Source organism: Chiloscyllium punctatum, chromosome 26 (assembly GCF_047496795.1).
Source record: "Chiloscyllium punctatum isolate Juve2018m chromosome 26, sChiPun1.3, whole genome shotgun sequence".
Classification (NCBI taxonomy): Eukaryota; Metazoa; Chordata; class Chondrichthyes; order Orectolobiformes; family Hemiscylliidae; genus Chiloscyllium; species Chiloscyllium punctatum.
In genome coordinates this window covers 59,275,641-59,287,913 of record NC_092764.1, presented here as the reverse complement: position 1 = coordinate 59,287,913, position 12,273 = coordinate 59,275,641, and the positions used below count along the sequence as shown (strand labels likewise).

The window sequence follows — 12,273 nt, the reverse complement described above, 5'->3', positions numbered from 1 at the left end:
TAACCCCAAACCTCCCAGACCTGAGCTGGTAGTGCTGTGTGTCTGTCTGTTTTGTGGAAGTGGGTGAGGTAGTGGGATTGAGCTGGACACAGACCTACCTTCCCCAAAGCATCGATCCACAAAGCAAGCTGGAAGACAGGGAAAATCCAGGCTTCAAAGGAACCCACTTTCACGTTCCACTTTCTTGAGAATTCTACCAAAGCCATCTCACAGGCAAATGCAAGGTTAGTTACTCCTTAGCGTGGTCCTAACCCCATACCATCGTCTGGGGCTTTTTATTTAGTTAGCTCTGCTGCTTGACCCTTTTTAATGGTTATTTTTATTAATTACTCTGCAAAACAATCAATTTTTGATTCAAGCTCACTGGTGTAGCAAGCCTTCCCTGTGTGAAATTTTCTCACTGGCCCCTCATGTGAGGGAAAAACTTGATGTGGCTCCTCGATGTGGAAAAAGTCAGGTAACCCTGTTTTAACAGAAGTGTTTTGGAGAGAGAAATTCCTGAAGAGACATACCACAGATTCCTTCAAAGTCCTGAGATGCATCAATTCGACTGTGTTTAGGGTATTATATGATGCCTTTACATATTGGACAATGGTCAACAATGAAATCTAACATCACCTGTAACCTGGGTGGTTCTGTTTTCTTACAAACAGCGGAACTGAATAGGACTGCTCCAATCATCTCCAACTTCTTCCTGTGCTCATATGCACTCATCAATTTTAGCTGCTTCCATGCTTCACTTACCAATTCTCCAGGCAAGTTTTTCACTATTTATTTCTCAAGAAGTTTGCATGTGGATTTTGTCATTATTGCTGATATCAAGTACAAATAGGTATCAGGGCCAATAATCTGTTGGAGACCAGAGATAGGCAGCGTGCAGTTATACATTCACTCCTGCCCTTCACTAGACTGTGCTTTCTTATGTATTATTCCGGTCCTCATGAACTTTTAGCACCAAAGGCATCCGGTTCCTTGATGTGACTGTGATTGAGCCAAAGAGTTTTTGGGTTCAGAAGCGCTAAGTCTTTCTGGGAGTTGAGAGAAAATACAGCTTTTCAATATACGTTACAGGTTATTCTGCTATAATGCAGCAGTTATGTTCCTCTGCAACCTTGTGTTACATAGAATTTCGCATGGGCGACCCACTATAACCACTCAACAGAAAGTTCACACTATGCAAACAACATCCACAATTCATCAATCGTGTTAAAGCCAATTCACGCTGATGAAATGTGTGTTATAGCAGAACGACATGTAAAATTAACCAAATATTTGAAGGAAAAGTATTTTTTGAGAACATTTCGCAAAATAGCAGTTAAAATAGGGAGTGAGAGCTTCAGAAACAGTATTCTGACAATGACCTGACTCTTCTGTCAGTGGATTATAATAGTTCCTGTAGGTGAGCTTTGCCCTCAATGAACTGCGAGGTGTAATTTTATCATGAAGTCTTCTTTATAATGTAATCCATGCACACTGCCAGTGCTGTTTATTTCATTGTACTATGTAGACATTGTTGAAGTCGAATGCAACTATTCATAGTCTTGTTTCTCTTGATTGTGAGGTGACCTGAGAGAGTCTACAAAATTATAACAGGCATAGTGAGTGGATAGTCAGAGGCCTTTTCCCAGGGTGGAAAAGTTAACCACAAGAGGGCACAAGTTCATGGTGAGAGGGGGAGAGTTTAAAGGACAGGTGCAGGGAAAACATTTCACTCGGGGTGGTAGGTGCCTGGACCACACTGTCAATGGAGATGGTGGAAGCAGGCACATTAGCAACATTTAAGGTGTATCGTGATGGACACATGAATGCGAGGGATAGAAAGCACATTTGGGCAATAAGAAGTGGGTCCAAATAAGGATTTGGAATCGGCGCAGGCTTGGTGGGCCAAAGAGCCTGTTCCTGTGATTTATTGTATTATATTGTACTGTTTAATATAAATCTGCTATACATTGGGAATGTCCCTGTGGGCTTCGGTCAGAGCACCAACAACGCAATAGAGAAGTGTATGTGTTTCACTAAAATTCTGGTCCTAAAGCGTAGCCATACTGACAACATTCACAGAATATCAGAGACTGGATATCACTCATATCACTTTTAAATTTTGCTTTATGTTTTAAAAAGGTTGGCGACCTTCATTCAGATATTACAACAAGTGGGCCTCCCTGTTTTGTGCAGTAGTTTCCATGGTTATCATGTTTTTACTGATGTGGTGGGCAGCCCTCATAGCTATTGGCATTGTTGCCTTCTTCCTGGCATATGCCTTGTACAATAACCCTGGTAAGTGACAGGAAAGCTGCTACTGTTATGTATTATGAGTTTTTCACCAAAGGTTAAAGCATAGAGATACTAATGATGGGTTCACTGGTTTGACTATACTCTGAAGTCTGACACAGTTTGTTGATTATAGTCAAAGAGACTGCCGCTGGAAAAGCATAGCCGGTCAGGCAGCATCCGAGAAGCAGGAGAATCGACAGTTTGGGCATAAACTCTTCATCAGGAATCATATGCTCGAAACGTCAATTCTCCTGCTCCTCGGATGCTGCCTGACCTGCTGTGCTTTTCCAGCATCACACTCTTGACTCTGATTTCCAGCATCTGCAGTCCTCACTTTCCCTCTTGTTGATTATAGTAATGGTTAATCATCTTTGTGGTTGGAGGAAGATGTTTAAATAAAATCACACTCTGCTTTTTAATGAAGGTTTAACGTGTTTGGAGTTGTAGCCCTGTTAGTGCATCTAAATGGTTGCTGTTATCGTATGAACCTAGGCAGCAGGGGTCAGCAAGTTAATCAAGTGTGGCAGGTATCGAAGTTGACTATAATTGTTTTACTGCCCAATATGCAGGTGTACATATTTTAGCAAATGTCACTAAGCTGCATTCAGGAGCAGGAGCCATCACCCCGCCTTTCCTCAGGAATACCTATGTCTGTCATAGCCAACAAGGTTGTTGCCATACTGTGCCAGTCTATATGGCTTGAAGTCCAAAGTGATTGCTACAGTTTGCCTGCATAGAAAGGCCATTGTCTGAGGCTTTTCAACCTTACTTTACAAAGGGACTGGTAACTCTGAGACCCCCTCAAGCTTTACACTTGTCACTGAGTGTTTTTTGTGAATGTTACTGGATTGAGTCACTTCATGGTGCAATGTGTTCAATGGAGAAAGGCTGTATTTTTGTTCTGTTTCCATAATGTTCATTGTTTTCTAATGTATTTTGCAGTTCACTTCAGAACCCTTTGAGAAATGTTTGAGATGCAAAATGAACCGCAATGATGTATACACAAGTTTTTTTACTTACCATCTGAATGATACACTCATTGCAGTTCCTGAGCCAGTGGTGAATTCTGTTTAAGTATTTATTTTAGTTTGTGATTAAATGTGATGTGCAGTGCCATTTTAACTGCAATAGCTCCAAATGATTGACAGTATTTTTGTTTTTCTGGATTAGTGGTGCTGGAAGAGCACAGCAGTTCAGGCAGCATCCAAGGAGCTCCTTGGATGCTGCCTGAACTGCTGTGCTCTTCCAGCACCACTAATCCAGAATCTGATTTCCAGCATCTGCAGTCATTGTTTTTACCTAGTATTTTTGTTTTTGTAAACCGAGGAATTCAAACCCTAGTGTGATGCAGAAATGTTCAAATAAATAATGTACGTGTTTCTGAATGTCAGTATTTCCCCTTTTAGCTGTAAATTGGGGTCGTCTGTTCAAGCTGGTTCCTATAATATGGCCTTGTCCTATTCTGTGGGACTTAATGAAGTGGATGATCACATTAAAAATTACAGGTAATTATGGGTAACCAAGCAATTTACAACAAGTGGCCACAGTGCTCAACTAACTTTCATTCAATAATCATTTATTCTTTACAAGAGAGTAGCCAATTTATTTATATGACAAAATTAAATTGTTGAAAGCATAGAAGGTTCTGCCTCTTGAGTTTGACTGCTGCCCCATCTTAAAGTTCAAATGTGTTGTCATAGCTTCAAATCCTGGTCTTTTCTGGTGAACCAGTTGAGTATATTTATTTCTGTACACAGACAAAGTCATTCATATATCTCACTCCTAGCCATCATTTGGTATATTAGATCATCATGGTCATTAGTAGATCCCAGCAGTATCCTGAGGTAATAACAAATTAAAGTTTAATCTTCTAGACACTAAGCAACTGTGAAGAACAATCCTTGGAACAGTTTTTTAAAAAGTCGTTATCGTTTGTTGATTAGTTTTGAAAATATTGTAATTGAGGCAGGGTACAATTAATGTTTGACATTCTCGAATTCAAATAAAATGGCTGCTGACATATTATCTAATCGTAAACGATTACTCCAATTTATTTAATGCTGTAGCATTTGTCATAATCCTGTTCTACATCCTACAATCTTTTGTTGAGTATGACTGTTTTAAATTTGTTGTGTATCCATTGACAAGTATTAGTTCATGTCTATTATTTTAGGCCGATCGACCCCACCTTTACGAGTTTGATAATGCCACAGTTAGACAATGCTGTTTCTCTTAACACAAAACTTTATTTTCCAGGCCTCAGTGCTTGGTTCTGACTGGTCCTCCCAACTTCCGTCCGGCACTGGTAGATTTTGTGGGGACTGTCACCAAAAACCACCGTCTGATGGTGTGCGGGAATGTGCTGATCGTCAGTGTGATTGAAACTTTAGATTTGAAGTTAATTTTCCAGAAATATCTGCAGCAGTGACCTTGCTTTTTTTTAAGAAAAGCTATTTTTGGGCATTTTATCATCTTCTATGCACTTTTCTGCACGCTTTCTTTATAATTTATTATGTTTTTTTTAAATCTGTAATAGATACATGCATGCACAGAATTTGAAAACAATGGCTGATCTTAAATTGTATTTTCTTCTGATAAACATGTAATTGTTTGTGCAGTTTTCAGCTGCTCTTGCCCTATGCAGCTTCTAAGTGAGTTATGGATTATCCAAACTAGGAGATTGTTAACTAGAATTTAAAACTTCCCAAAAAAACACTGCTTTACAGATTGCTGGCAGTGAATGTGGAATGGACTGGATAGGGTGTCTGGAATTCCTGTGAGATCTAAACAGATGGCAAATGGGAAATTTCCACTTGATATCAGGCTGTCAGTCTCTCTGTCTCTGTGTGTGTGTCTCTCTCTCTCTCTTTTTCCTTCTCTCCCTTTCTGTCTTTCTGTGTCTCTCTCTTTCTCTCTCTCTCTCCCTCTGTCTGTGTGTGTCTCTCTCTCTCACACTCTCTCTCTCTCTCTGTCTCTCTCTGCGTCTGTCTGTCTGTCTGTCTCTCCCTCCCTCGCTCTGCCTCTCCCTCCCTCCCTGGCTCTGCCTCCCCCTCCCTCCCTCCCTGGCTCTGCCTCCCCCTCCCTCCCTCCCTGGCTCTGCCTCCCCCTCCCTCCCTCCCTGGCTCTGCCTCCCCCTCCCTCCCTGGCTCTGCCTCCCCCTCCCTCCCACGCTCTGCCTCCCCCTCCCTCCCACGCTCTGCCTCCCCCTCCCTCCCACGCTCTGCCTCCCCCTCCCTCCCACGCTCTGCCTCCCCCTCCCTCCCACGCTCTGCCTCTCCCTCCCTCCCTCCCTCCCTCCCTCCCTCCCTCCCTCCCTCCCTCATTCTGCCTCTCCCTCCCTCATTCTGCCCCTCCCTCCCTCATTCTGCCCCTCCCTCCCTCATTCTGCCCCTCCCTCCCTCATTCTGCCCCTCCCTCATTCTGCCCCTCCCTCATTCTGCCCCTCCCTCCCTCATTCTGCCCCTCCCTCCCTCATTCTGCCCCTCCCTCCCTCATTCTGCCCCTCCCTCCCTCATTCTGCCCCTCCCTCCCTCATTCTGCCCCTCCCTCCCTCATTCTGCCTCTCCCTCCCTCATTCTGCCTCTCCCTCCCTCATTCTGCCTCTCCCTCCCCCTCCCTCATTCTGCCTCTCCCTCCCCCTCCCTCATTCTGCCTCTCCCTCCCTCATTCTGCCTCATTCTGTCCCTCCCTCATTCTGCCTCATTCTGCCTCTCCCTCCCTCATTCTGCCTCTCCCTCCCCGGCTCTCTCTGTCCCTCGCTCTCCATGTCCCTCCCTCCCTCGCTCGCTCTCTCTGTCCCTCCCTAGCTCGCTCGCTCTCTCTGTCCCTCCCTAGCTCGCTCGCTCTCTCTGTCCCTCCCTCGCTCGCTCTCTCTGTCCCTCCCTCGCTCGCTCTCTCTGTCCCTCCCTCGCTCGCTCTCTCTGTCCCTCCCTCGCTCGCTCTCTCTGTCCCTCCCTCGCTCGCTCTCTCTGTCCCTCCCTCGCTCGCTCTCTCTGTCCCTCCCTCGCTCGCTCTCTCTGTCCCTCCCTCCCTCGCTCTCTCTGTCCCTCCCTCCCTCGCTCGCTCTGTCCCTCCCTCCCTCGCTCGCTCTCTCTGTCCCTCCCTCGCTCGCTCTCTCTGTCCCTCCCTCGCTCGCTCTCCATGTCCCTCCCTCCCTCGCTCGCTCTCTCTGTCCCTCCCTCTGTCCCTCCCTCGCTCGCTCTCTCTGTCCCTCCCTCGCTCGCTCTCCATGTCCCTCCCTCCCTCGCTCTCCATGTCCCTCCCTCCCTCGCTCTCCATGTCCCTCCCTCCCTCGCTCTCTCTGTCCCTCCCTCTGTCCCTCCCTCGCTCGCTCTCTCTGTCCCTCCCTCGCTCACTCTCCATGTCCCTCCCTCCCTCGCTCGCTCTCTCTGTCCCTCCCTCGCTCGCTCTCTCTGTCCCTCCCTCGCTCGCTCTCTCTGTCCCTCCCTCGCTCGCTCTCTCTGTCCCTCCCTCGCTCGCTCTCTCTGTCCCTCGCTCGCTCTCTCTGTCCCTCCCTCGCTCGCTCTCTCTGTCCCTCCCTCGCTCGCTCTCTCTGTCCCTCCCTCGCTCGCTCTCTCTGTCCCTCCCTCGCTCGCTCTCTCTGTCCCTCCCTCGCTCGCTCTCTCTGTCCCTCCCTCGCTCGCTCTCTCTGTCCCTCGCTCTCTCCCTCCCTTGCTCTGTCCCTCCCTCCCTCGCTCTGTCCCTCCCTCCCTCGCTCTGTCCCTCCCTCCCTCCCTCCCTCCCTCCCTCCCTCCCTCCCTCCCTCGCTCTGTCCCTCCCTCCCTCCCTCCCTCCCTCCCTCACTCACTCCCTCCCTCACTCACTCACTCACTCACTCACTCCCTCACTCCCTCCCTCCCTCACTCCCTCCCTCCCTCCCTCCCTCCCTCCCTCCCTCCCTCCCTCCCTCCCTCCGTCCGTCCCTCACTCCCTCGCTCTGTCCCTCACTCCCTCGCTCTGTCCCTCACTCCCTCGCTCTGTCTCTCTCTCCCTCGCTCTGTCTCTCTCTCCCTCGCTCACTCTCTCTCTCCCTCTCCCGCGCACTCTCTCTCCCTCGCGCGCTCTCCCTCCCTCGCGCTCTCTCTCTGGCCCCGCCCGCTCTCTCTCTCTGTGGCCCCGCCCGCTCTCTCTCTCTGTGGCCCCGCCCGCTCTCTCTCTCTGTGGCCCCGCCCGCTCTCTCTCTCTGTGGCCCCGCCCGCTCTCTCTCTCTGTGGCCCCGCCCGCTCTCTCTCTCTCTGGCCCCGCCCGCTCTCTCTCTCTGGCCCCGCCCGCTCTCTCTCTCTCTGGCCCCGCCCGCTCTCTCTCTCTCTGGCCCCGCCCGCTCTCTCTCTCTCTGGCCCCGCCCGCTCTCTCTCTCGCTCTGGCCCCGCCCGCTCTCTCTCTCGCTCTGGCCCCGCCCGCTCTCTCTCTCGCTCTGGCCCCGCCCGCTCTCTCTCTCGCTCTGGCCCCGCCCGCTCTCTCTCTCGCTCTGGCCCCGCCCGCTCTCTCTCTCGCTCTGGTCCCGCCCACACACACACTCTCTCTCTCTGGCCCCGCCCACTCCCTCTCTCTCTCTCTGGCCCCGCCCCCTCTCTCTCTGGCCTCTCTCTCTGGCCCCGCCCACTCCCTCTCCGCCCCCGCCCCCTCGCTCTCTCCGCCCTCGCTCTCTCCGCCCCCGCCCCCTCGCTCTCTCCGCCCCCGCCCCCTCGCTCTCTCCGCCCCCGCCCCCTCGCTCTCTCCGCCCCCGCCCCCTCGCTCTCTCCGCCCCCGCCCCCTCGCTCTCTCCGCCCCCGCCCCCCCCGCTATCTCCGTCCCCGCCCCCCCCGCTCTCTCCGCCCCCGCTCTCTCCGCCCCCGCTCTCCCCGCCCCCGCCCTCTCCCCGCCCCCGCCCTCTCCCCGCCCCCGCCCTCTCCGCCCCCGCCCCCTCCCCGCCCCCGCCCTCTCCGCCCCCGCCCCCGCCCCCTCGCCCTCTCCGCCCCCGCCCTCTCCGCCCCCTCCGCCCCCGCCCCCTCGCTCTCTCCGCCCCCGCCCCCTCGCCCTCTCCGCCCCCGCCCCCCCGCCCTCTCCGCCCCCGCCCCCCCGCCCTCTCCGCCCCCGCCCCCCCGCCCTCTCCGCCCCCGCCCCCCCGCCCTCTCCGCCCCCGCCCCCCCGCCCTCTCCGCCCCCGCCCCCCCGCCCCCTCCGCCCCCGCCCCCCCGCCCCCGCCCCCCCGCCCTCTCCGCCCCCCCGCCCTCTCCGCCCCCGCCGCCTCGCCCTCTCCGCCCCCGCCGCCTCGCCCTCTCCGCCCCCTCCGCCCCCGCCCCCTCGCTCTCTCCGCCCCCGCCCCCCCGCCCTCTCCGCCCCCGCCCCCCCGCCCTCTCCGCCCCCGCCCCCCCGCCCTCTCCGCCCCCGCCCTCTCCGCCCCCGCCCTCTCCGCCCCCGCCCCCCCGCCCTCTCCGCCCCCGCCTCTCCGCCCCCCCGCCCCCTCCGCCCCCGCCCCCTCCGCCCCCGCCCCCTCCGCCCCCGCCCCCTCCGCCCCCTCCCCCTCGCTCTCTCCGCCCCCGCCCTCCCGCCCTCCCGCCCTCTCCGCCCCCTCCGCCCCCGCCCCCTCCGCCCCCTCCGCCCCCGCCCCCTCGCCCTCGCCCTCTCCGCCCCCGCCCCCCCGCCCTCGCCCTCTCCGCCCCCGCCCCCTCGCCCTCTCCGCTCTCTCCGCCCCCGCCCCCTCGCCCTCGCCCTCTCCGCCCCCCCGCCCTCTCCGCCCCCGCCCCCTCGCCCCCTCCGCCCCCGCCCCCTCCCCCCCTCCGCCCCCGCCCCCTCCCCCCCCGCCCCCTCCCCCTCGCTCTCTCCGCCCCCGCCCTCCCGCCCTCTCCGCCCCCGCCCTCCCGCCCCCTCCGCCCCCGCCCTCCCGCCCCCTCCGCCCCCGCCCTCCCGCCCCCTCCGCCCCCGCCCTCCCGCCCCCTCCGCCCCCGCCCTCCCGCCCCCGCCCTCCCGCCCCCTCCGCCCCCGCCCTCCCGCCCCCTCCGCCCCCGCCCTCCCGCCCCCTCCGCCCCCGCCCTCCCGCCCCCGCCCTCCCGCCCCCTCCGCCCCCGCCCTCCCGCCCTCTCCGCCCCCGCCCCCTCGCCCTCGCCCCCTCGCCCTCTCCGCCCCCGCCCTCTCCGCCCCCGCCCTCTCCGCCCCCGCCCCCTCGCCCTCTCCGCTCTCTCCGCCCCCGCCCCCTCGCCCTCTCCGCCCCCCCGCCCTCTCCGCCCCCGCCCTCTCCGCTCTCTCCGCTCTCTCCGCCTCCGCCCCCCCGCCCTCTCCGCCCTCTCCGCCCCCGCCGCCCCCGCCCCCTCGCTCTCTCCGCCCCTCGCTCTCGTTTCGGGAAAGAAACTGCCATTCTTATCTGGTTGGGACGACATGTAACTCCAGATCCGGAGCTGTTGTCTGGGCAATTAGGGATGGGCAGTATATGCTGGCCTAGGCAGAGGTGCCTACATCCTGTGAATGAATTTGAAAAAAGACGTTTTTGTATTTTATTTATTTTGTGAAGGTTACAATGGCGCCCTCTGTGGAAGAGTAGAGTATCTCTGACAGCAACAAATTTATTCCTTCACTGGACTTGAGCATCACGAGTCAGCTAGCATTTGGTCAGTGATGTTTCTGAATGAGTAAACTGGCGGTTAATACTCTGGCGACAGGAGTTCAAATCCTGCCATGGCAGCTTGTGGTATTTAGATTCAATTAATTAATTGATCTGGAATTAAAACCTCGTCTCAGTAATGGTCACAGCAAAACGATTGGATTATCATAAAAACCCATCTGGTTTGGTCATGTCCTTTTGAGTTGTAAACTTTGCCCAGCCTGGTCTTCATGTGACTCCAGACCTGCAACGGTGTGATTTCATTCATAACTGCTTTCTGTAATGGCTTGGCAAGTCAATGCAAGTTGTGTCAAAGTCAAGCTTCCATGTTTGTGCCTTTAACTGCATGTGTACAGATATCAGTTTTACCCATTCCTTCCTAAGAGTATTGACACCACTACTGCCACAGGACATTGTGTTCTCTTTGTTTAAATTAACTCCTGATTTCTCCCCCCTCTTTCTCTCCCCCCCCCCCCCCCCCCACTCCAAACCACCATGTAAAATTGTTGATATATATTAAAAGGAATCATATTACTTATTTAATAGGCTGTAGGTCTTGGGCGGATGAAGCCCAACGTGCTTATGATTGGATTTAAAAGGAACTGGCAATCTGATCAGCATTATCTAGTGAGTATCCAATTACTATATCAATTATTGTGCAAAAAGCAAATCATTTTAAAAGGAGAGGTAATGTGAGATCTTAAATAATGTACATTACAGATTGTGTCATGAACTGAAAATTAGATCTTTGCTAACCACTTATTGTAGGAGGATGTAGGTCTAACATTGAATGCTGAATTGTGGTAAATGCTTGCTGGAGAGTATGAGCCATATACATCACTGTCTCCTGTCACTTAACATGACTATCAGCAGGACAAAACTAACATCACCATTTTTAAGACAGTATCTGCTCATGTAGGTGGGAGGTGGAGAGAAGTGAGGATCTGGCAGCTCTCCACCCTTCTGCGTCTGGTCTCCCCCGTCAACCTCGCACGTGGTTGTTGCGTCTGTACCTCCGAGCTAGGAAACCTGGGTTTAAGTCTCACCTGCTCCAGAGGTGTGTTATAGTGTCGCTGAATAGTTGATTTACAAAACAAAAAAGCTGGATTCTTCTTCAGTAGCCTCTGTACAGGGAAAGGTGGAAACTGATGTTTGTGGTTTATAGATTTTCAATAAAATCCTTAACTCTCTGGAAGCTATTTTGTGCCTAGATCAACATGTGAAAATCAATCTGTTTAACAAGGGATACAATCAAATGTCTCTGCTAAAAGGTTCTGCACCACCAATAGTTAACAAAGTGATAGGATTCTGTGTTGCTCTTGGTAATTTGAATTAATGTCTGGTGCAATAGTTAACATCGGTATTTGAATTATAGTGACTCTTTTGACTTGAATTATGGTGTGTGTGTGATGAGAATGAAGCAGGGCTTCGATATTTTGAGAATGATGCAAGCACACAGTGAGTATAGGACAGACATTTTAACTCCAATAATATATTCTGGGCCCAAAAGCTAGTACCTGTGGGTTTTGATGCTGTCAATTTCATTAATTTCTCAGCAATAAACACAGTATGACCGCTGTGTGGTGAAGCATAAGAAATTGGATCAGAAGTAAATCATATGGCCTTGAGCTTGCTTCACCATTCTGTAAATTAATGTTTAAGCATCAGCCTGAGTCAACTTTCCCATTTGATCCATGTATCCCACCCAAACTGATATTAATATCAGCCTTGAATGTACTCTGTGGTTAAGCATCCACAGCTCTATGGGAGAGAGAATTCCAAATATTCACAACTTTCTGTGAGCAGAAATATCTCCTGTCAACATCTAACTTCCGGAGCCTTCTGGTCATTTTGAATGTCTCAGTGAGATCACCTCCCATTTTTGCTCAATTGCACAAATGATAGGGTTATTTTATTCAGTCCCACCTCACAAGGCAACTCTTTCATCCCAGGCATAATGCCACCCTCTCGAAGCCCGGTATGTCCTCCTATCAGCATGGAAACTCAAACTGCACGTGGAAGTATGATCTCATCAAAGACCTGCATCACATTTTATCTATCTGCCTTTGTCTCCCCTTCTTGTATCTTTGTTAGTCTTAGATCGCGGATTTTCACTTTCTTGCTCCTTTTGGTCTGTGTTATCATCTGTTCTACCTCTCCATTCCATATTTCTCCTTTTTATCATTCTATTCCTCTAGGACCTCTCCCAGTTCCCTCCATTCGGTCTCTGACTGACTGCTGGGTGCTTTCTTTATTTGCCATGTGAATTTTTGATTCTCCTCTTCTGCCTCTGGCTTGATCCTTCCTTTCCTCTGTTCCATCAATCCTAATTCCAATCCATTTCTAAATTTCTGATTGCATTCTTCATTCAATATTCCAACTGTTTTATGATAACCTTCAACAGTCACTGTCACTGCAGGGCTC

The 12,273-nt window shown here is 52.7% G+C and overlaps 1 protein-coding gene across 1 annotated transcript in view; it reads left to right on the top strand.

The window, feature by feature from the left end:
- Positions 1-12,273, top strand: part of slc12a3 (solute carrier family 12 member 3) — a 78,974-nt gene that overhangs the window by 47,687 nt on the left and 19,014 nt on the right. Inside the window, 3 exon segments of the mRNA XM_072547507.1 lie at positions 654-755; positions 2,122-2,277; positions 3,681-3,779. Of these exon segments, the coding sequence (XP_072403608.1) occupies positions 654-755; positions 2,122-2,277; positions 3,681-3,779 (357 nt within the window).